The 26177-nt window shown below is 38.0% G+C and overlaps 1 protein-coding gene across 19 annotated transcripts in view; it reads right to left on the bottom strand.

Moving 5' to 3' along the window:
• WDR27 (WD repeat domain 27) overlaps nucleotides 1–26177 on the bottom strand; it is a 235284-nt gene that overhangs the window by 49381 nt on the left and 159726 nt on the right. The window contains exon 26 of one of the 19 annotated variants that reach the window (XM_072765757.1): nucleotides 5385–5480. The exons of the other annotated variants lie outside the window; for them this stretch is intronic. Coding sequence (XP_072621858.1) covers nucleotides 5412–5480 — 69 coding nt within the window. The 3' untranslated portion in view covers nucleotides 5385–5411. Of the gene's footprint in view, nucleotides 1–5384; nucleotides 5481–26177 lie in introns of those variants that run through there. 19 annotated transcript variants of the gene reach the window in all.

Raw genomic sequence — 26177 nt, 5'->3', positions numbered from 1 at the left:
TTTCTACAAAAGAAGTGAAACCTTATCTTACTCTTTTTGAGTAAGCTGCCAAAGGTCCTCACATGAGATCCATCAAGGAAGACAGTACTACTCGGCTCTCCTCCTGCCTGTGGGTCACTAAGGGGCACGTGGCCTTCTGTGCAACCACGCCCAGCTACAGCTGAGCAAATTCCCCTTTGGCGGTGAGCAGATTGCATCGAGATGTACCAGCCTCAATCCTGCTGGGTAAGTTACTGTAGAGAATCCCTAAGGTCCTGGCAAGCTCCGGTTGGCTAAAAAATCACCTGTTCGTCAGGGCCAACTTCAGTCATGCAGAGGAACGGGGAAGAAAAGCTGCCATTGGGGGTATCTCCCTGCTTTGCCTGCTGCCCATACTAATCCCTCAGTCTCAACCCCTTGCAGCCAGGATACTAAAAGTTCCTGTGCATCAAGCTCCTCCCACAGGTGGGCAGGCACACCAATGCTTACATGGCACAGAGGCACCTGTTACTCCTTTCGGTTCGCAAGGAAACAAGACTCAGATGGTTTGAGGAATGTGTCATGGGTTGACCAGCTACCAGCAGAGCTGGGACTCAGACATGAGGGCACTGAGGCACACGCCTAAGCCAGGTGCAGCCCCAGACAGCAGCAATCACCACCACTTGTGGGTTTGTTAGAAATGCAGAGTTTCTGAACCACCCAGACCTACCCAGTGGGAGTCCGTGTCTTCAAAGGAACCCTGGAGCTTCAGAGCCACACTGACAGTTGAGAAGAATCCAGTTCCCTTCACCGCTATACCAGTGGTTCTCAGATTTTCCTGTAATCAGAATCATCTAGAAGGACAGTTAAAATACGGACTGCTGGACCTTACCACCCCAGATTTATTATCCAGTAGGACCGGGTTGAGGACCAAAGAATCTGCATTCCTAACAAGTCCCCAAGTGATGCTGATGCTGCTGGTCCAAGGATCACACATTGAGATACACTCCATTTTTCTAGACTGCTTCCAGACCTTCCCTCAGGTGCTATATTTAACAGAATATACATGCTAGCTAACATCTTCCAAGCTGTAAACTCACAAACTCCAGAAATTAACTCCACAATGCACATTTAAATTTTTACAACATTTTCCCGTTGCCAGTGGAATTGGGATTTCTCTGCAAATGTGCAGTATTTCATCTGAGCTACAAACTGAAATGCCATAACTGTACAAGCTATACTTGGAGGGCTTCCCAGCACTAATTTCTCCATTTTAATCATGTTTTCCCTTTGATGGCCGGAAATTAGCACACATCATGATCATTTGAAATTTCCAGGGAGACGAAAATCAGGATACATGTAATAATCATATGCCATTAAAATGCTCTGTCTTACATAACAAATATTGAGCAGCTGTGAATTCTAATCCATTTGCTAACAGAACTTTAAGTGATCCAAAAAGAGAAAAATCAAGGTTCTTGTTGGTGCCAATCCTGATAACCTTCTCAAGTGTCTGGGTTTATAATCTGTAAATCCTGCCTCCTGAGAACACTATCTTGAAGTCCAAAGAAATCAAAACAGTGTGCCAAATTGAAGAACAAGTCTGGATGAATAAAAAGGAGAGAAATGCAGTGATTCCCAAGAATTTAGGAAAGTCGTAGAATACAAAAAATTCACAGAAGCATAGTAATGGGGTAAAAATACAGCTCTTACAGATAAAAATAGGTAAAAATATAGTTGTTACAAATCAGCTGTATAGCTACAATTATCATCTCCAAAAAGTGTGTGTCTTCTATACTAAATCTTATTCTAAAATCGTGTATTAATAGATTCCCTGGGATGAAGATGAATACCATGAATCAGGTGTGGTCCCTTACAAAACAAGCCAGGACCATGCAACACCACGTGTAACCAGATCACTGGACCATTTCCACATTTGTTCATCCATTCTGATTAGGAATCCACTCATTAGCTTGGTACACTGAAAATGTGTATCTTTATTACTTACTAAGTCACAGAGGTGGGGCCACCTGGGCAGCTCAGTGGTTGAACGTCTGCCTTTGACTTAGGTCATGATCCTGGGGTCCTGGAATCAAGTCGAACATTGGGCTCCCTGCAGGGAACCTGCTTCTTTCTCTGCCTATGTTTCTGCCCTTCTCTCTATGTCTCTCCTGAATAAATAAAATCTTTAAAAAAGTAAGTCACCAAGGCTGTAAAAATATCTTACTATATTAATATTATCATATTAACTGTATTAATGAATCTTCATATGATCAGAACTGAATTCAAAGGACACTGTTGCTGTCCTAATGATATACCATAGCAGCTGAATGAACACCACTTTAAATAATTTAGGGTTTATAAACAATGAAAATATTTTGAGTTCTGAAAAACACTATGCTTTCTGCTTCAGATTTGGTTTTCCAAATTGTATTTTGGGTCTCAGATTCAGTTAAGATTAAAACAAGTCCCAAAGCAGCATTTTTTCCTCCTTTCCTGTTCTTTTGTGACCAGAGTTATTGCAAGGAGATCGAAGGGGAGGAGAAAGGAAGAGGCCGGAGGTATGTAGGGACTTCCCACATCATCTCCATCCACCGCTGCCTAGAGCTCTCCCCTTCCAGTTAGAGAAGGGATGGTGTGGGATGAACAACCATAGTGTGAGTGACCCCTGGAAGCACCAATGTTCTTCACCCAAGGAGGGAACTGTGGAGGGCAAACCCCACCCACCTTCCCCATGACTCTCCCCCATGAATCAGCACACCCAGACTCACTGCCTGCTTCGGTATGGCCAGTTAGCTCAGAATGGCTTCTACATTTCCAAGTGGTTGAAACAATGTTCAGGAATATTTTGTGACACATGATTATGACCTGAAGTTCAGGTCTCAATGTCCATGAGTAAAGGCGCACAGGTGCCATCACAGCCATGTGTTTACGTGTGGTCACTGGTTGCTGGCTGGTTGTGGGGGTCCTGGCTATGACAGGGACCAGATGTGGCCTCTGGGCTTCATGCTTGTGCTCAGTGTAGCACAGGCCATGACAACAGAGTCACAAAATGGCAGCATCGCAAGTGCCCCATTCACAGCACTGCTGTACTAAAGCACACATCACATCAAAACAGGAGAAAAGCAGACTCTGTCTACAGCGCTTGACAGTGCGGTGGTGTGTAGCTTGTGTTGCTGCAGTTGTAGCTCAGTTCACTGTGCTGAATACAGCTGAGCTTGAGGAGCTCTCATCACCACTCACAGACAACAGGGTCAGAAGACCAAGAAACTTTAAAACAAATATCTCAACAGAACATAATTTCTTTTAAAAATGAGAACCAGGCTGCAACCAAAGTGCTTTTCGTTGATATTTTATTTTATATATATATTTTTTATTGGAGTTATTTATTTTATATATATTTTTTATTGGAGTTGTTTGCCAACATATAGCATAACACCCAGTGCTCATCCCGTCAAGTGCCCCCCTCAGTGCCTGTCACCCAGTCACCCCATCTCCCAGCTTACCTCCCCTTCCACTACCCCTTGTTCATTTCCCAGAGTTAGGAGTCTCTCATAGTTTGTCACCCTCTCTGATTTTTCCCACTAATTTTCCCCTATAACCCCTTTCAGTATTTCTTATGTTCCCCATGAGTGAAACCATATAATGATTGTCCTTCTCTGATTGGCTTACCTCACTCAGCATAACACCCTCCAGCTCCATCCACATCGAAGCAAATGGTGGCTATTCATGATTTCTAATGGCTGTAATATCCATTGTATACATAGACCACAGCTTCTTTATCCATTCGTCTTTCGATGGACACTAAGTCTCCTTCCACAGTTTGGCTATTGTGGACATTGCTGCTATAAACATTGGGGTACAGATATCCCAGGTTTTCACTCCATCTGTATCTTTGGGGTAAATCCCCAGTAGTGCAATTGCTGGGTCACAGGATAGCTCTATTTTTAACTCTTTTGGGAGGTTAAAGGAGCTCTATTTTTAACTCTTTGAGGAGGTTGAGGAACCTCCATACTGTTTTCTAGAATGGCTGCACAGTTTGCCTTCCCACCAACAATGCAAGAGGGTTCCCCTTTCTCCACATCCTCTTCAACATTTGTTGCTTCCTGTCTTGTTAATTTTCCCCATTCTCACTGGTGTAAGGTGGTATCTCATTATGGTTTGATTTGTATTTCCCTGATGGCAAGTGATGCAGACCATTTTCTCATGTGCTTCTTGGCCATGTGTAGGTCTTCTTTGAAATTTTTGTTCATGTCTTTTGCCCATTTCATGAGCTGCGATCATCAAGACAGTGTGGTACTGGCACAAAAACAGACACATAGATCAATGGAACAGAATAGAGAACCCAGAAATGGGCCCTCAACTCTATGGTCAACTAATATTCAACAAACCAGGAAAGACTATCCACTGGAAAAAAGACAGTTTCTTCAATAAATGGTGCTTGGAAAATTGGACAGCCACATGCAGAAGAATGAAACTGGACCATTCTCTTACACCAGACACAAAGATAAACTCAAAATGGATGAAAGATCTAAATGTGAGACAAGAATCCATCAAAATCCTAGAGGTGTTAAAAAAAAAAAAAAAATCCTAGAGGTGAACACAGGCAACACCCTTTTTGAACTTGACCACAGCAACTTCTTGCAAGATACATCTATGAAGGTAAGGGAAACAAAAGCAAAAATGAACTACTGGGACTTAATCAAGATCAAAAGCTTCCGCACAACAAAAGAAACAGTCAACAAAACTCAAAGACAACCTACAGAATGGGAGAAGATATTTGCAAATAACATATCAGATAAAGGGCTAGTATCCAAGATCTATAAAGAACTTATTAAACTCAAAAGCAAAGAAACAATCTAACCAAAGTAATTTTATAAATGGTTTGTTAGCCAAATAAGGAAAGCCTGGATGGTGGCTGATTGCAGGAATCAGAGACATGGGCTCCCAGGCAGGCCTAAGACTGGTGGCTTTGCTGGCTTTCCTGCTGGAAGACATGATCAAGGATTGAGGGTAGTGGCAGTAACACCCACTGTTCATTAAAAACAAGGTGAGTTATCTCAAGAATGCTTCCTTGACTCTTGATGCATCAGTAATGTTATTGATAACACAGCTCACATGTTGATTTATGAAGTCAGCATTCTATGAAGTGACTAAATCAGCAGTCTGTAACCAGCCCAACCAGAACAACTATAGCCAGAAATATCTGGAAAGCTAGGAAAACATGGATTGGCATAAGTGGAATCTTCTAAAATGTGTTATAACTGGTGGTGTTGAAGTAGAGGCAGAGGAGGAAAAGTCTCAGGTGCACAACTTACAACACTTCTGAAGCTACCAGGTGTTGAAAGTTTTGGGTTATCCACTGTGCTCTCAGCAGGCATCAGCAGGTGGAAGACATCCTACTCCGTCCTGGGCTGTTGAACCAGTAGGCAATGAAACAAGACTCAGATGGTTTAAGGAATGTGTCTCAGGTTGACTGGCTCCCAGCTGAGCTGGGACTCATCAGTCCTGTGAGGCTTTGTCTGAAATAGAAGCCGAGTGTCTTGACTAGCTCTTCCGCACAGCAGCCCGACAGCACAGCCACAATACAGTTTTATTGCAATTGTTGAGGTCAAGGTGGAGACTGAAAGTTTTCTAAATGAGAACTGCCTTTCATCATTTTTATTAAACACTGAATGACTGTAGAATTAGCTTAATACTCTGTACTAATGAATCCAGCCTAAAACTACAAGGCAAAACCATACTTACATGCAAAATTTACTCTGCAGTAGAGACACTCTGATGACAACAAATGCTCAAATCACAAGCAACTTCCACAGTTTTACACATGTCTAATGCTGTGAAAAGTCATACCTAAGTGGTAGCTCCATTCCCACACAGATCTGAAGCAGAAATATCCCCAGGCTCAAACTACAGGTCCAGTCCCAGCAGACCTCAGTGCAAGGGCAGGACAACTTTTCACATTTCAGAACTCGCTGGCTGCATTTTAGGTGCTTCTACCTAACCTTCAATCGAAAGTGATTAGTCTGCAATATGGTGAAATCTTTATACACATTTATCAAGTGTGGAATCTAATAGAACTCTAAATGCTTGTCCAGCAATGAGCATGCTCAGTTAAATCAAATGCTTGGGGACTGACACCACTCTTTGGTGGTAACTGTGTGAAAAGACATTTTCAAAGGAGAGATACAAATAATTTCATGACAATCAGCAATAACAGATGAACATTTGCAATAAACTTTGATGACAGGGAATGCTGACTTTGAACCCCAATTAAATAAAATGTTACCCTTCCCTAGAAATATAATATCCATTCTTCTCATCCACAGAGCTGTATTACAAAAAAAAAAAAGTCATACTCAAATTTTACTGTTATATTTTGAAAGTCACAATGAAAAGATTGTAAGAGATTTATTCCCTTTCTTATATAAGTATATATAATATTAGATAGATGATAGATAGATAGATAGATAGATAGATAGATAGATAGATATACATTCCTCAATTTTCCCTCCTGGCCCTCAAAGCCTAAAATATTTACTATCTGGCCTTTCAACAAAAAATGTTATCTGATCCTTGCTCTAGATATCACTTTAGTCTCCAAATTGTGCTTAACTAGTTTAGATAATGCCCATAACTGTCATCATCTTACATGGTTTTAAGTTATCATTCACAGAAAAATATAAAGATTGATGAATGAATAGAAGAAAATTTCCTGTTTTGTGATCTTCCAATACAAGGATCGATGGTCATTATGAATATCCATAGTTCATTAAAAACAAGGCAAAGCACACCATAGAGACTCTTAATGACAGAAAATAAACTGAGGGCCGCTGGAGGGGAGTGAGTAGGGGATTGGCTAGATGGGGATGGGCATTAAAGAGGTACTTGTGATGCGCACTGGGTGTTGTATGTAAGTAATGAATCACTGAATTCTACTACTGAAACCAATATTGCACGGTATGGTAACCAATAGAATTTAAATAAAAATTTGGGGAAAAAAATCAAAACAAGGCAAATTACCTCAAGAGCATTTCCATTATTCTTGGTGAGTCAATAAATGTTACTGACAACATGGTCACTAGTTTGCTGCTCTCCTAGAGGGAAGTGGAGTCATTATAAAATGCTATCATTGTAAAGTTTCACCCAAACAGAAGTTGCCATAGTGGCTGCAAGTGGCAGTTTACATTGTTTTTCTTCAAAGGATTTTAATCCAAATAATATCAAAAAAGAACTCATACAGTATACACAAAATATTATAAATTACATCCTTCTAAATAGAGAACAGAAGAACTGACACAATCTATGTTTTAAAGTTACCTTTCAAATAGTAATAGCTTGTGGTTTGTCAAATTATAGTATCTTCTTATCAAATGTGCAAATCTTTTACTCAGAAGTCTTGAAGATTTAATTAACTATTCCTAAGTCATCCAAAAAAGTATTTTTTTATCTTTTCAGTAATGCAATACTTTGATTTTAGATAATAAAGTGTCATTTCAATTTTAAATGCAATGGAAGTAAATTCCTAAATCAAATGTAACTCAGATAATTTTTAAAGAGCTCCTCACTCCAGAACCATCAGCAGCTCAGCTAGTGCATCACCTCTCACACATATCAGCCAGTCATTAGGGAACTCAGCAGGCTAACTTCTTCTTAAAGCTGACCTGATAACACAAATGGAGCCATAAGTGGATCCTTTGATATCAGTTTTTCAAGACTCCAATGATAACTTTTGAGACTACTTGAAGCAAGTCATTTCTGTTGTACTATAATGGTGTTATCCACAAAGCATGTCATTCTATTGCTCAGTCTTTAAAAATGATGAAATCAGGGATCCCTGGGTGGCGCAGCGGTTTGGCGCCTGCCTTTGGCCCAGGGCGTGATCCTGGAGACCCGGGATCGAATCCCACGTCAGGCTCCTGGTGCATGGAGCCTGCTTCTCCCTCTGCCTATGTCTCTGCCTTGTCTCTGCCTCTCTCTCTCTGTATGACTATCATAAATAAATAATAAAAAAAATAAATAAATAAAATAAAAATGATGAAATCATCCAACACAATCTTCTATTCCTGGCTACTTGGTTTCCCTTAATGAAGAAAAATATCAAACATCAAGTTTTAGTGTTTAGCAGTTCACTCCTAATTTTCAACTTGGTTTTTTTTTAAAAAAAAAAAAAAAAAGAACACACAAATCAAACTAAATACAGGAAGTTTCTCTATAAACAAATTACACTATCTTCCCGAAACTAACAATTCAATGAAATCACTACATGAGAGTCCACCGGATTGTGAGTCACCTTGAGTTGCTCTATCCCATGGGGTTTATTAAAGCTTTTCCTGAAGGCATTAACTTTGTGTTCTAGTTCAACAATTGCTCAGATTATTTTAATGTAGGAAAGGCAGGAAGTCAAAAAGTTAAATATTTTAAAAACTACTCATAATTTGATACCTAGATGGCAAAAAAATTAAATTCTGAAATCAAGTGTACAAAATAGAAGTATAATCAGAGACCAAAATTAACTTCAAATTATGTTATTCCATTTAGCTACTCTATTCTAGAGGAAGCTAAAATTAGTAAAGCAAGGAAATATTTAATAATAGCTAGTAAGACACCATCATACAATCACCTGGGTTTTTAGACTATACACAAGTCAGATTTTAATTATGTTATCTGAAACTTCTTCAAAGGCTGCAAACATGAGCATTTCAACATTGGGATGCAATAAAACCACTTGTCTAATTTTGCTACTTTAGATATTAGAGATAATGGGTCCAATAACCTTTGATTTTATAATAATAGAAAGTCGTGTTAAATGTTTCAAGAAAGAATATGAAAAGAATAGTGCCTGTCTGATGTGTCTCATGTAGTTTATTCATCTTAAAACAAAATCTATAAAAAGATGGGAAAGAGACAATGTAAAAACCAAGAAACAATAATGCCAAAATATGGATGAAATCACTACTGACTCTAAAGGAAATGGAAGTATATTAAGAAAATATACTTCCATAAAATAAAAAGAACATGAAAAATCATAAAAAGGTGTTATAATTATGTATTGTTGCTTATAAGTTATCCCAAAATGTAATGGTTTAAAATAATAACCATTTTCTTATATATCATGATTTTTTCCCATGCCTTCATGGGCAGGTCCAGTTGGGTAACTCTTGTGCTCCATGTTGCACCAATGACTGTACCTACTGGGCTCAGCTGGGACTGCTCAATGGGCCCCTGTATGGCCTCTTCAGCATGGTGGCCTCAACATAGTAGGTCTTCTTATGGTGTGTCTCAGGGTCCAAAGTGGGTAAATTAGTACACAAAGTAGAAGTTGCATGGGCTTCTGTGGCTTGTCCTTGAAAATCATATGGTATCCTTTCTGTCAAACTTAATTGGTCAAAACAGTCATAAGAACACCCAGATTCAAGAGGAAAGGACACAGACACAGCCTTCTGATTAAAAAAAAGCATCAATGAATCTATAGCCAGATTTTAAGATTTTAGATTCAGAACCCAGTGTTTTTTCCCTGACTCAGAATTTTTCCGTTTTAATATATTTGCATATATTCAGAGACAAGAGAGACAACAACTTCCAAAATGCCACCAGGCCTAAGTAGGAGAATTTAGGAATAGAATATTTTGAGCAGTATATAAACAGTATAAACAAGGTTCTGAAGAAATACCTCCAATAGCAAATATGCTAGATATTATAGCCAAGTCATTCATTTGTGAAACTACTTACTATATATCAAATATCTACTATTTGCTAAGTCCTGTACTAGTAGATATAGATACAGCAACAAAGAAGTTGCATTATCTTTGTACTCACTTCTCAGAATTAAAATGGCAGAGAATGCAGGTAGGAAAAAGTAACACTTTTATAAAGTGAAGCCCCCATCAGACACTGCATTTCACAGTGGCATCTAGCTGTTATCTCAGAGCTCCTTGACATAGAATAAATGAAAAAGTGAAGGTCAGTTGACAACCTATACACTTTGTTGAAAAATTCAAGATCTATACTTACTTCATTTCAGGATGAATAAAGAGAGAAAATAACAAAATCAACACCTTGGTGATAAAAACCTAACTAGACTTTTGTAAAGAAAAAAAAGTATAAAACCAGATGATCCTCTCAATAGATGCAGAAAAAGCATTTGACAAGGTACTACATCCATTCATGACAAAAACCCTCAACAAAGGTTTAGAGGGAACACATCTCAACATAGTGAAGGCCATATATGAAAAGCATACCACTACCATCATACTCAAGGGTGAGACACTGAGAGCTTTTCTTCTAAGATCAGGAACAAGACAAAGATGTCCATTCTCACCACTTTTATCCAACATAGTACTAGAAGTCCTAGCAACAGCAGTCAGACAAGAACAAGAAATAAAAGCATCAAAATTGGTAAGGAAAAAATAAAAATATCACTATTTGCAGATGACATGATATTATATATAGAAAACCATAAAGATTCCACCAGAAAACTACTAGAACTGATAAATGAATTCAGTGAAGTTACAGGATACAAAATTAATATACAGAATTATGTTGCATTTGTATACATTAATAATGAAGCAGCAGGGAAAAAATTAAGGAAATGGTCTCATTGACAATTGCTTTATTAAAAATAATCTATCAATAGATGAACAGATAAAGAAGATGTTATATACATATATAAATGTTCATATATGTATATATAATGGAATATTACTTAGCCATCTAAAAGAGTGAAATATTGCCATTTGCAATGATATGGATGGAACTAGAGGGTATTATGCTAAGTGCAGTAGTCAGAGAAAAACAAATACTATATAGGATTTCACTCATATGTGGAATTTAAGAAACAAAACAAATGAACATATGGGAATGGAAGGAAAATAAATAAGATGAAAACAGAGAGGGAGGCAAATCATAAGAGACTTACAACGCTAGGAAACAAACTATGGGTTGCTAGAGGGGAGTGGGGTGGGGGCTGGGATAATTGGGTGATGGGCATTAAGGAGGGCACATGAAATGATGAACACTGGGCATTGTATGCAATTGATGAATCACTAAATTCTACATCCGAAACTAATAATACAGTATATGTTAATTAAATTGAATTTAAATAAAAATTTTTAAAGAATAATCAAATATCCAGAAATAAACTTAACCAAGGAGGTAAAAGACTTGTACTCCAAAAATTATAAAACACTGATGAAAGAAATTGAAGAACATACAAAGGAAAATCCATCCATGCTCATGATGAAATCATGCTCATGAATTGGAAGAATTAATATTGTTAAAATGTCTATACTACAAAAAACAATCTCCAGATTCAATGCTCACTACCAAAATGCCAATTAGCATTTTTCTCACAAAACTGAACAAATAGTATCAAATGTGTATGGCATCATGAAAGACCTTGAAGAGTCAAAGCAATCTTAAGAAAGAACAAAGCTGGGGGTATCACAATCCCAGATTTCAAGATATACTACAAGCCTGGAGTAATCAAAACAGTATGGTACTGGCACAAAAATAGACACATATATCAACGGAACGGAACAGAACAGAAAACCCAGAAATAAACTCACAACTATGTGGTCAACTCGTCTTCAATGAAGGAGAAAAGAAAATGCAATGGGAAAAAGACACTCTCCTCAACAAATGGTATTGGGAAAACTGGATAGCCACATGCAAAAGAATGAAACTGGACCACTTTTTTATAACATACACAAAAATAAACTCAAAATGGAGGAAAGACCTAAATGTGAGACAGGAATCCATAAAACTCCCCAGGAGAAATCAGAGGCAATAATTTCTTTGACATTGGCAGTAGCAACATGTTTCTAGATATGTCTCCAGAGGCAAGGGAAACAAAAGTAAAAATAAACTATTGGGACTACACCAGAACAAAAAGCTTTTGCACAGTGAAGAAAACCATCAACAAAACAAAACAAAACAAAAAAAACAATCCATTGAATGAGAGAAGACATTTCCAAATGATATATCTGATAAAGAGCTAATATCCAAAATATGTAAAGAACTCATACAACTCAACACCAAAAAGCAAGTAATCCAATTTAAAAATGGGCAAAGCACCTGAATAGACATTTTTTCAAAAAAAAGATATATAGATGGCCAACAGATATACAAAAAGATGCTCAAAATCACTAATCATCAGGGAAATGCAAATCAAAACCACCATGAGATCCGCCTTATACTTATCAGAATGGCTTAAATCAAAAACACAAGAAACAACAGGTGCTGGTGAAGATGTGGGAAAAAAGCAACCCTCATGCAATATTGGTAGGAACATAAATTGGTGCAGCCACTGTGGAAAACAGTATGAAGGTTCCTCAAAAAATTAAAAATAGAATTACCCTATGATCCGATAGTTTCACAACTGGGTACTTAACCAAAGAAAATGAAAACACTAATTCAAAAAGATACGTGTACCCCTATGTTTGTTGCAGCATTATTTACAATAGCTAAGATATAAAAGCAACCCAGATGTCCATGAATAGATGAATGGATAAAGAAGATGTGTATACATACAATGGAACATTATTTAGCCATTTAAAAAATGAAATATTGCCATTTGAAACAACATGGATGGACCTAGAAAGTATAATGCTAAGCGAAATAAGTCAGCCAGAGAAAGACAAACACCATATGATTCTACTCATGTGTGGAATTTAAGAAGAAAGAGAGAGAGAGAGAGAGAGAGAGAGAGAGAGAGAGAAAGCAGACTCTTAAATACAAACTGGTGGTTACCAGAGAGAAGGAAGGGAGGGTAATGGGTGAAATAGGTGAAGGGGATTAAGAGTACACTTGTGATGAGCACTGAGTAATGTGTTGAACTGTTGAGTCATTATATGCTATACCTGAAACTAACACAGTATCTTAATATTTTAATTTAGAATAAAAATAAAATGAATAATGTCTGAGGATAAAATGTAAAAAAAATGAAGTTTTTATTTAAAAAATCTTCCTTTGGCTCGTCCATACTGTGTAAGTGAAAATACTTTGTAAGTATATAATAAAAATTATAATGATTAAAATAGTATATATACACAAGCCCACTCAATCATAGAGATAAATTTTTAAATGTAAAATAAACTATCAAAATAAATCAATATATTAAATATTAATATATTAAAGGGGTAATAAATTAAGAGCAATTTTGATTTATTCTAAAAATAAAGTTGATTTAACATTTTTAAAAACACCATTTTAATAGTGCAGAGATACCATGTGTTAAGTTTAGCAACCATTCTTAGAAAACTAGAAATAAAAGACAACTTCTTTATTTGACAGAGAGTAGTTATAAAAAGTGATGATAACAAAAAGAATTTACCATAAATGTCAAACCTCATGGTGAGGTGTTGAAAGCTCCCCCTATGCGATTGGGAACGAGATCTCACCACCTGCATTCAACATAGTACTGGAGGATTTAGGACAGAATAAGAAAAAGACAAAAAGTGACTGGATTTTAAAATTAGAAATAAAGCTGTCATTTACAAATTATGTGTATTAGAAATAAAACTCTAATTAGTCAGAGACTACATGATTTTATAGAATAGACTCTACTAATATATTTTTATAATAATAGTTTAGCAAGATTGCTGAATAAGGAATATAGAAAAATTCATTGCATTTCAGTATATGAACAAAAATATGGAAAATAAGGGATACCTGGGTGGCTCAGTGGTTGAGAGTCTGTCTTTGGCTCAGGGTGTGATCTCAGAGTCCTGGGATTAAGTCCCACATGGGGCTCCCTGCGGGGAGCCTGCTTCTCCCTCTGCCTATGTCTTTGCCTCTCTCTCTCTCTGTATCTTTCATGAATAAATAAATAAAATCTTTTTAAAATATATGAAAAATAAAAAATATAAAAGACACCATTTTAAATAGTATCTGAAATATCAGGTAGCTAAAAGAAAGTTAATAAAAGGTATTACAAGACATCCCATATAGAAAATTGTAAAACATTGAGAAAAAAACCTAAATATACAAAAATGAATGAATGCCAGGTTCACGGATTAGAAGAGTCAAGATTGTCAGGCCATCTTCTGTTGTTCTATGAATTTCATTTAATTCCAGTCAAATCCCCCCAAGATATCTTTTACAGAAATAACAATATAATTTATTATTCGTATAAAACATCCACAGCAGCCCTGAGGCACCCAGCCAGAGAAATGGATGTTGTGGCAGTGGAGGCCAAGTGGTCTTCTCAGCAGACAGTGCTAGGACAGCAAGTTATCCAGGATGACAGAAAAAACTGACACCTACTTCTCCCCATTCACGAAATAACTTCCAAGTGGACTGGCAGGCCTTATGTGAAAGGCAAAACAGTAAGGGTTCTGCAGATGATTGAGGAGACAGTCTTCAGGCTCTGCAAGAGCACACAACTTTTTAAATGGGACCCAAAGACACAGTGAAAGTGAATTAATAAACTAGACTGTGCTCATCTATCCATATGTACATACACCTCAAACTGGAGCAATAAGACAAGTCAATGATTTGGGAAAGATAACCGTTAACACAACTAACATATTTGTAAACACTCTTACAAATGAACAACATACAGATAAACAGACCAATAAACTGGATGGCACAGAATAGACACTTCCTACAAGATCAGATCCTACTTTTCCTCAGCAGCTGCTAGGGTGCTCAGTCTTTCTGAGGACATCGGCCCCATTGGGACAGGCCTGCCCTTCATCTGGTTGTACAGCTCAGCCCTCACCCTCCCTCAGCCTTCTTCTCGGGGCTCACCTGCACTTACTTGGCCCTCATTCTGTACAAGTATAAGAGGCCCTTCCTAGAGCAGTGGGCTTTCTGTCCAGGCTTGCCTGCAAAGGCCCTTGGCTACCATCCATGTGGGGAGCCTCACCCACAGTGCAGGGACTGCTGGACCAGCCCAGGAGCTGAGGCTGGTCCAGTAGGAAGTACCAGCCCTGCCCCCAGGGCTGCCCCTGCTGAAGAGAAGAAGCTGGAAGCACAGAGAGAAGAATCAGAGTAGTCTGATGATAACGTGGACTTTGCTCTTTTGACTAAAAGATTTTTTTATTCAATAAAAAGCTGAACTCTTGAAAAAATCACACCCTAATAAAAAATACACATATTCAAAAGCACTCAATCATGTTAGTAACCACGAAAATGTACATTTAAACCATAATGAAATCCCACTGCATGCAAATCAGAAAGACGAAAACTAAAACACCAAGTGCTAGTGGGTACATGGAGCTACTAAAACTCTCATTCATGGATAATGGGGCTTTAAACTAGTACAACCTGTTTGAAATCCTGTCTTTCGTTGTGATAGTTGACAGTACCCATGCTTATGACCCCTCGCTCCTGCTTTAGCTATAGAGACAACACAAATGTGCTGACATGCACAGTAGAGGGTGTGCAAGAGAATGTGCAAGACAGCGTTACACATGATGATCAAAACAGGAGAAAACACACTGTGTGCCATGTGTAGAAAGTTCAACAGTGAGAAAGGTTTGAGGGATGCATGTTTTCAAGATTAAAAATAAAACCAAGGAGATGATGTTCATAAAAGCTAGAACACCAACTAGCTTTTGGGGAAGTGGATACAAAAGGTACTAGTGTGACACTCGATGAATCAATGGGTCATATGCACTTGCTTTATATACATGTCCTTCCTAAGTTTTGTTTCACAATAAAAAGGAAAATGGAGAAAGGACAATCATGAGGATACATGTGTCTCTTAGTAAAACAAGATTGTTCTTGTAAATGGTACTAAAAAATTCAAACCGACAAGAAGCATGCTCAATTTTTACATTCTATAGTCATTTCTAGTAAACTCCTACATACCATTCTACAGTTACTGAAACCTCTCCATTGTTAGACATTTTACTGTTTCATACTTTTAAAAACTGCACCCAAAACATATTGGAGTTAAGCAAGGATGCTTCCCATGGCCACACTGATACAGCAATATTTGAAAATGCTAACTAATCAAATTTTAAGTGAAAGAAAATACTGAGCATAAATTTGGAAATTAGTGGTCAAAATTTTCACTATTTGTATGACCATTTATTTGAAAAAAGGATGCCATGTGAATAAAAGAATTCAAGGAAAGAATTGTTTGCAACTGAATAGCTTTCTTGGGAAAACAACAGAAAAAAAGATTTGGTATTATAAATACAAATAAGTACACATATTTATTATATACTTATCTATTATATTTTTTAGAGAAATAAAAGTAAAATGAGGATAAACTTAAAATTGTGAAAGGAATATATATTTTTAAAATAACTTATAAAGAGACACATGACATAACACCAACAAGCAGAAATAACAAATTCCTGGATGAAATATCCAAATTGTAAAGATTTTAATTCACTGAAGATTGATTCAAAAATTGAATATAATCCTAATCAAATCCTCCGGATAAATAAATAACTCTAATATTCAGGTGGAGAGGTAAATTATAACAATATCTAAGAGGAAAATAGCAGAAAAATAAGACACTACAACTTATATCCCTTCATTAAAGCAATTTAAAAACTGCATAACTGTCAGAATTAGCTTTACTTCACTAATCTGAAAATTAGTCAAAGGGTCACAGCAACTGTTAGAGCATTAACTCAACAACAGAGCTCTAGGTGCTGGGTCACTCCCCTCCCTTCCCAATAGAAATCCCAAGGCTCCAGGTTTTGGGCACCTGGCTCAGCAAAAGCCATGAGACTAACTACTTGTACTGCCTACATGGGATGCAGCAGAGCTGGCCTCTTGCACATGGACTTTAGTCCATGATGCCTCCCTAAAGGTTTGTCTTGTTGTACCTAACTCAGAACCAGTCAGGGCTAAAGTATTTGTCTACAACAGTCACAGGCTAACATTGTAGTTGTTGTTGGCTGGGTGACAGATAACATTTGGGGAAACAACAGACAAATCAGAAGGAAAGGCCATGGAATGAGATGTCCATATGAACTTGAAAAGCTCTGCCATATTCCTGAGAATCTAGAAGTCCACACGCATGCCTAGGGCTCAGTAAAGACGTGAGAATGCCCTATATTCTCACCTCTGGCTGACCTTGAAACTCTATGAAGAAGTAAAGATAAGAAAGAGTTGCATGTTGCTTGGTTAAGTGTTAAAGTTATGCCCAAACACATAAACACACACACACACACACACACACACACACACACACACTTCCTGTTCAAAGACTGGGAAATTATTTCATCTTAGGCATTTAAGGAAATCTCTATCCTATCAGTGGTTGACAGCTAAGGTAACTGGACATAGATTTTAATGGCCATAAATGACAATTAATACATACAGAATATAAAAAATCAGTTCAGAAAACTCAGTAAAAATGGATCAAAATAATTATAATAAGCAGTAATAACAAATCATCTTGGGAAAGGGAGATAATCTGATTTTTACAGAGTGATCACTTTACAGCATTTAAATAATGAGTTTTCAAAAAGAAAAAAAGTATGAGGCATGCAAGGAAACAAGAAAGTATGGCCCAGACATTGGACTTTCTAGACAGACTTTAATCAGCTACTTTAAATATGTTCAAGGGACAAAAGGAAACCATGTCTAAAGAACTAACAGAAAGTTTGAGAATTATGCATTACCAAATTGAAAATATCAATAAAGAGCTAGAAATTAAAAAGAGGAACCAAATAGAAATTCCAAAGTTGGGAAGCGCAATAACTCAAGGGGAAAGCTCACTAAAGGGACTGCATAGCAGATTCAAGTAAGCAGAGAAAGAACCAGACAGCTGTACCATAGGTCAACTGAGCATCCAATCTGAGGACTAGGAGGAAAAAAGAATGAGGACACAGGAGCAGAGCCGGTGAGACACCACCAAATGTATCAACATACATACAATTGTAGTCCCAGAAAGAAAAGTAGGAAGAGAAAGGAGTATATAGAATATTTGAAGAAATAATGGCAAATATTTTCCAAATTTGATGAAAACCATTAATCTACACATCCAAGAAGCTCAACAGACTCCAAACAGAAAAAGCTCATAGAACACCTGGATATGTTATAATGAAACTTTCCAAAGACAAAACAAAGAGACAATCTTGGAAGCAGCAAGACAGAAGCTATTCATCATGTACAAATGATCATAAATAAAATTAATGTTTAATTTCTAATTAGAAACCATGGAGTCCAAAAGGAAACAGGGTGCCATATAGAAAGTGTCAAAAGAAAAAAACAATATTTTAGTCAATCTTTCTATATCCAGCAAAACTATCCTTTGAAAATATAGGAGAAATTAAGACATCCCCAGATATATATTAAGAGGGTATGTTGCAAAACAGACACATAAATCAATGAAACAGGATAGAGAACCCAGAAATGGGCCCTTAACTCTATGGTCAATTAATATTCACAAAGCAGGAAAGACTATCCACTGGAAAAAGAAGAGTCTATTCAATAAATGGTGCTTGGAAAATTGGACAGCCAAGTCCAGAAGAAAGAAACTAGATCATTATCTTACACCATACACAAAGATAAACTCAAAATGGATGAAAGATCCAAAGTGAGACAAAAATCTATCAAAATCCTAGAGGAGAACACAGGCAACACCCTTTTTGAACTTGGCCACAGCAACTTCTTGCAAGATACATCTAAGAAGGCAAGGGAAACAAAAGCAAAAATGAACTATTGGGACTTCATCAAGATCAAAATCTTCCGCACAGCAAAGGAAACAATCAACAAAACTAAAAGACAACCTACAAAATGGGAGAAGATATTTGCAAATGACCTATCAGATAAAGGGCTAGCATTGAAGATCTATAAAGAACTTACTAAACCCAACAGCAAATCAACAAACAATCCAATCATGAAATGGGCAAAAGACATCAACAGAAATTTCACCAAAGAAGACATACACATGACCAACAAGCACATGAGAAAATGCTCCTCATCACTTGCCATTAGGAAAATACAAATCAAAACCACAATGAGATACCATCTCACATCAATGAGAATGATAAAAAAAATTACAAGACAGGAAACAACAAATATTGGAGAGGATGTGGAGAAAGGGGAACCCTCTTGCACTGTTGGCAGGAATGTGAACTGGTAATAGCCACTCTGGAAAACTGTGTGGAGGTTCCTCAAAGAGTTAAAAATAGACCTGCCCTACGACCCAGCAATTGCACTGTTGGGCATTTACCCCAAAGATTCAGATGCAATGAAACGCCGGGACACCTGCACCCTGATGTTTATAGCAGCAATGTCCACAATAGCCAAACTGTGGAAGAAGCCTCAGTGTCCATCGAAAGATGAATGGATAAAGAAGATGTGGTTTATGTATACAATGGAATATTGTTCAGCCATTAGAAATGACAAATACCCACCATTTGCTTCAATGTGGATGGAACTGGAAGGTATTATGCTAAGTGAAGTAAGTCAGTCAGAGAAGGACAATCATTATATGGTTTCACTCATACAGGGAATATAAAAAATAGTGAAAGGGATTATAGGGGAAAAGAGGAAAAATAAGTGGGAAAAATCAGAGAGGGTAACAATATGAGAGACTCCTAACTCTGGGAAACGAACAAGGGGTAGTGGAAGGGGACGTGGGCAGGGGGATGGGGTGACAGGGTGATAGGCACTGAGGGGGGCACTGGACAGGATAAGCACTGGGTGTTACAGTACATGTTGGCAAATCAAACTCCAATTTAAAAATATACAAAAAAAAGAGGGTATGTTGCTAGCAGACCTTCCCTACAACCAATACTGGAGGGAGTCCTTCAAGTTTGAATGGAAAGACACCAGGTAACTCCTCAACTCCATAGGAAAAACACAAGTAAAGATAATTAAATAGATAAATATGAAGGATAGGGTAAATGAACTTTTGTTGGTAACTCCTTTTATTTTCAATATGATCTAAAAGATAAATAAAACAATAAGTATAAATAATAACTATACATCTATGTTAATGGGCAAACAATACATAAAAGAAAGAGAAGGCACAAGTTACTAAAATCAGGAGTGAGTGAGGAGACATTATGACTGACCTTACAAAAATAAAAAGACCCTAAGGAACAGCACAAACCATTGTGTGCCAGCAAATCAGATAGCCTACAAAATGGACATATTGGTGTAAACACAAACCAAAACTGACTCAAGAAAAAAATAGATCTATAGCAGCTAAGAAGATTGGAATCAGTGATGATGATGGTGGTGATGATTAAAACTTCCAACAAAGAAACACTTAGGACTAAATATCTTTACTGCTGAATTCTGCTAGAAATATAAAGAAGAATTAATTCTAATCATTTTAAATTTCCCACACAACAGATGAGGAAAGAATACTTTAGAACTCATTATTTGAGGCCAGTATTTCTCTGATACAAAAACCAGGCGATGACATCACAGGGAAAGGAAATTACAGAACAATATCCCTTACAGTTGCAGATGCAAAAATCCTCAATGAAATACATAAGAACTGAATGCAGCAGCACATAAAAAGCTTATACTCTATGACCAAGTGGTATTTATCCCAGGGATACAAGGTTAGTAGGTCATACAAAAATCAACTCATGCAATATACCATAACAATGGAATAACAAACATATGATCATCTCAGCAGATACCAAAAAAAAAAAAGCATTTGAAAATATACAACATCCTTTGATGATAAAAAACATTAAAGAGACTAGGCACAGAGGACCTTCCTTCCTCTACTATTTATGAGAAAACTACAGCTAAGATCACACTTAATCATGAAAAACTGAAAACTTCCCCCCTAAGATCTGGAACATGAGGATGTCTGCTTTCATAACTTCTATACAATCTTGTACTAGAAGTTCCAGTCAGAGCTATTAGACAAGAAAAGAAATAAAAGTTATCTAGAATGTAAAGGAAGAAGTCAAACTAGCTCTATTTGTATATGACACGATCTTACATGTTGAAAGTTTAAAAACTCCATTAAAAATAACTGTTATAGGGCAGCCCTGGTGGCGTAGCGGTTTAGCGCCGCCTGCAGTCCAGGGTGTGATCCTGGAGACCCTGGATCGAGTCCCACATCAGGCTCTCTCTGTATGATGCCTGCTTCTCCTCTGCCTGTGTCTCTGCCTCTCTCTCTCTGTCTCTATGAATAAATAAGTAAAATCTTCTAAAAAAACTATTATAGCTAATAAACTAGTTCAGCTAGGTTGCAGAATACAAGATCATTATTCAAAAGCTAGTTGCATGTCTATATACTAGCAATGAACATTTTCAAATTAAATTTTAAAAGCGGGAAATACAAATCAAAACCACAATGAGATACCACCTCACACCAGTGAGAATGGGGAAAATTAACAAGGCAGGAAACAACAAATGTTGGAGAGGATGCGGAGAAAAGGGAACCCTCTTACACTGTTGGTGGGAATGTGAACTGGTGCAGCCACTCTGGAAAACTTTGTGGAGGTTCCTCAAAGAGTTAAAAATAGACCTGCCCTACGACCCAGCAATTGCACTGTTGGGGATTTACCCCAAAGATTCAGATGCAATGAAACGCCGGGACACCTGCACCCCGATGTTTCTAGCAGCAATGTCCACAATAGTCAAACTGTGGAAGGAGCCTCGGTGTCCATCGAAAGATGAATGGATAAAGAAGATGTGGTTTATGTAATACAATGGAATATTACTCAGCCATTAGAAACAATGAATCCACCATTTGCCTCGATGTGGATGGAACTGGAGGGTATTATGCTGAGTGCAGTAAGTCAATCGGAGAAGGACAAACAGTGTATGTTCTCATTCATTTGGGGAATATAAATAATAGTGAAAGGGAATATAAAGGAAGGGAGAAGAAATGTGTGGGAAATATCAGGAAGGGAGACAGAACATAAAGACTCCTAACTCTGAGAAACGAACTAGGGGTGGTGGAAGGGGAGGAGGGCGGGGGGTGGGGGGGAATGGGTGACAGGCACTGAGGGGGACACTTGACGGGATGAGCACTGGGTGTTTTTCTGTATGTTGGTAAATTGAACACCAATAAAAATTAATTTATTAAAAAATAAAAATAAAAAAATAAAATAGCAACAACAAAAATAAATAAATAAATAAATTTAAAAAGCAATTTCACCTATAACAGCATCAAAAAAAAGCAAAATACTCAGGAGGTAATTTAACAAAATGAACACATGACTTTTACAATGAAAATTATGAAACACTGTTGTAAGAAATTAAATAAGATGTACATAAATAGAAAGACATTCTGATTTTCAGAAAATGGAAAACAATATTATTATAAAGGCAACACTACCCAAATTCAAGTAGAGATTCAGTGGAATCCCTATCAAAATTTTTCATATGTACAAAAAGACAATCTGATTCTAAAACTCGTGTGGAAATGCAAGACACCCTGAATAGCCAAAAACATCCTGAAGAAAAACAAAGCTGGAAGACTCAGCCTTCCCACTTTCCACACTGACTACAAAGCTACAGTAACCAACACAACAAGGCAGCTGCAGAAGAACAGACATAGAGAACAATGGGGTAGAACTGAGAGTCCAAAAATACACCTTTAATCCATGGCCAGTTGACCTCTAACAAGGGATCCCAGACTATTCAGTGGAGGAAAAGAATAATTCTTTAAACAAATGGTATAAAACAACTGCATATCCACAGGCAAAGAAAGAAAAGAGGGGGGAGGCAGGATTGGGACGCCTACCTCCCATCCTATGGAAAATTAACTCTTGTGTTCTAAGGGATGCTATAAATAAAAGTGAAAAGATAGTCCACAAGGTGAAAGAAAACAGTTTCAGTCACATCTCTGATGAAGGTCTAATATCTAGGACATACAGAGAACTATGAAAACTAAGCAATAAATGTCAAATAACCCAATTAACAATGGGCAGAATATTTCAATAGAGTTTCTCTAAAAGACTTGAATAGAATTTCTCCAATGACATACAGACATAGAGATGGCCAACAAGCATACAAGAAGATATTCAATATTATTAATCATTAAGGAAATGTGATGCAAATCAAAACCATGAGATACCACTTCATACGCACAAGAATAACTATAAAAAAATCAAAAATTAAAAAAAAATCTAAAAATCAAAAATAAGTGTTGGCAAAGATGTGGCAAAATCAGGACCCTAACGCGTGGCTAGTGGGAATCTAAAATAATCAGCCTCCATATAAGTTAGGTAGCTCCTCAAATGGTTAAGAATAGAACTACCATACAACCCAGAAATTCCACAAGAGAACTGAAAGGATATGTTTAGACAAAAACATGTGCTTGAATCCTCACAGCAGCATTACCCACTATAGCCCAAAAATGGAAACAAGTGAAAAATCCATCACCAAAATGTGGGCTATCCATGCTATGAAATCGTCCTCAACCATAAAAAGGAATGAAGTGCAGATACATACAACAACACGGAATGAATCTTGAAAACATTACGCTAAAGATACCAGACACAAAAGGACATTACTGTAAGATTCCACTTCTGTGACATGTTCAGAACAGACAAACCCAAGGAGACAGAAGGAAGATGAGTGGTTTCCAGGGGACTGGAGGAACGGGAATTGGGACCAACTGCTCATAGGTACAGGGTTTTTTTTGGGGGGGGTGAGGATATTTTGGGACAGATAATGGTGATGGTTACATAATATATAAATACACACAAACCAGCTGAATTGCCACAGCTAAAAGTGGTATATATTGATAAATAAGTTATATATCAATTAAAATATCTAATAAAGACATATACTGAAATATTTACAGATGAAATGCTATTGGAATTTGCCTCAAAATGATCTCAAGGTATGGAGCTGGGAGAAATGAATAGACGAGCTAGGCACCACTGTCCATGCAAGCTGGGGTGGAAACATCGGGCTCATTAGGACATCCTCCCAGCTCTTAGGAACACTCAAAGTTTGCATTATGGAATTATTTTTAGAAGAAGAACTAAATAAAGCTTATTGAAAGGGATATTAAGGCATAGTTATGACAATACATAATCAAAATTGGTGGACTGTGTTGGAATGGAAAATAATGTTAAGAAGCAGAGACAAGAATATTGTATGAAGGGTTTGGTATTTCAAATGAAGGAGAAAAAACGTGGTCAGTAATTTGAGTGCCTGGCTAATGCTTTGGGACAAAAATAAATAGGCAACAGACTCATCTACTACTGTACATGTAAATATGAAACAAAATTAGGGAATGTCAATGAATATGTAATCTTAGGAGAAAGTCTAAAAATAAAAACGGAGCTTAGAATTTTTCTCTAATATCACAAACTGAGGAAAATGATGCTAACACATCAAGAGGGGTTAACAGCTCAAGGGGAAACAAGGAATATGTCAATGAAAAACATTTAAAGTGTCAATAAATAATTCACCAAAAACTAAATACAACAACCCAGCATGTGGAGCTCCTTTGTGCTAACACCCAGACACCTTCGTCTTTGGAGAAGCCCTGTCATGAGTGTGGATATGAGTGTGGGCGAGGGAATGTGCAGCTCCCCACGCCACCCTCTTTCCTACCTGTTGGGACCCAGGCCTGTGATCTGTGCTGACAGTGTTTCAATAATAATTTTCATTGTTTGATGTAGACCATTTTCTCACCCTCTATTAGAAGATATACAGGTTGGCCCAAACTTTTTGGAGAAAATTTGGCAATACTTCTCAAAAGCTGCTAAAAAGTGAGGACACCAACTCAGCACTTGCGTTTCCAAACATGATCATGGGGCAGCAATCACACCAGCGTACACAGTGTACGTCCAAGGATGTGCAGCACAGCACTGAGAATGACTGAGCAAGATAGAGGCTGCCCGAAAGCCACAACAAAAGATCAGATAAATTATGTACACCCATACACAGAACACAGTGCAAATATCAACACTACATCCCTGTCCTGAGCATGTGTGCACACACATCCATGACCACCACAATCCCGGGAAAAAAAAATCTGACGACACATGCACTAGCATGCCAACAGCAGTCACAGCTGAGTTTGGGACAGTTCATGAGAGCTGCTGTGTAGTTTCCTTTCTGTTTGATTCCCTTTGTTCCTGTGGATTTCCTATTTTGCAAAATCATACATATTTTAAAAGTGAGGAAGCACACAAACCATTAGAAACAATGTCATCTCTGTACATATTATTTGTGTATCTGCACCTTAGATGTCCTATAAAATGACGATATAGTCTAAGGAGTCTACTAACATCCAAGACGGTCTTCTCATACCCGAACCACAGGGATAAACCGCAGGCTGGAACCCAGTGTCCACCCCGGTGCCAGCTGTCCTTCCCAGAATCACGGAGGGAAGCAGGCCGGACAGGTCTGCGGGGCTCCAGGTGTGAGAAGTCCTGCGCTCATGTCTGTTCTCCTGAAAGCTACTTATCTCTGTGTGGAAAGCATAGTTGCCACGTCTCTGTGTGCAACGGCCCACAATAACAGAACCATGTGTAACAGGAATCCTATGTGTTGAGGACACGAGAATGCTGCAGCTTATTTAAAGACGAATTTTTCAAGTTGGATTTATAAATCATTTACAGAGAAATTAGCAGAACTCCAGTAACAGTCCAACTGTCGCATTCCTCCCCTGTGACCACACTGTGCTCCGGGCTGGAGGCCGCGGCCGTGAGTGTTTGCAGACCCCAGAGCCTTGCCAGACCATCAGGAACAAATATCTTCCACCAGCCAGATGTTAGATCAACAACTGTTAAACGTAACAGGAACCATCTTCCGTGGCCATAACTCAAAAGCTACAAACGCCTGCAGCTACATCCCACCTACGGGTCCAGTGCAGCCTATCGCACATGATGACAGCAGCAAGCCCATAGGGGCCGAGGTCACAGGCTATCTCCCTCTTCTGCATCTGATGGTTCTCATTCCCCATGTGCAAATCCACAAACACTTCTACTCCGAGACTTACACCAGCCCCTCTATCTGCCTCCTCGAACACGGAACCGCAGGGGGCTCAGAAGGGGGAGTAAATGGGCATGGGCTGCGCAGGGACGCCTGCCCCGACAGGCAGCATGTGTGAGGCTGGTGGTGTTTGCTGTGAGCAGGTCAGAGCGCCTGGGCCGTGCCTCCCTGCCCTCTCACTGACAGTGCATTCCACCTCTACTCTGGGTTGAACAAAATAATACACCAAAATAATACACAGCAAAATAATACACTTTCAAGAGGTTGAAATCCAAAGTTATCCTGAGCCAGAAGTCTAAATTCCATGATTAGGAAATTACATTTCGGAAAAGCATATGCAAACCTAACACACACACACACACACACAC

The sequence above is a fragment of the Vulpes vulpes genome, chromosome 1 (genome assembly GCF_048418805.1).
Source record: "Vulpes vulpes isolate BD-2025 chromosome 1, VulVul3, whole genome shotgun sequence".
In the NCBI taxonomy this organism is placed as follows: Eukaryota; Metazoa; Chordata; class Mammalia; order Carnivora; family Canidae; genus Vulpes; species Vulpes vulpes.
This window is presented reverse-complemented; position numbering and strand designations above follow the sequence as displayed.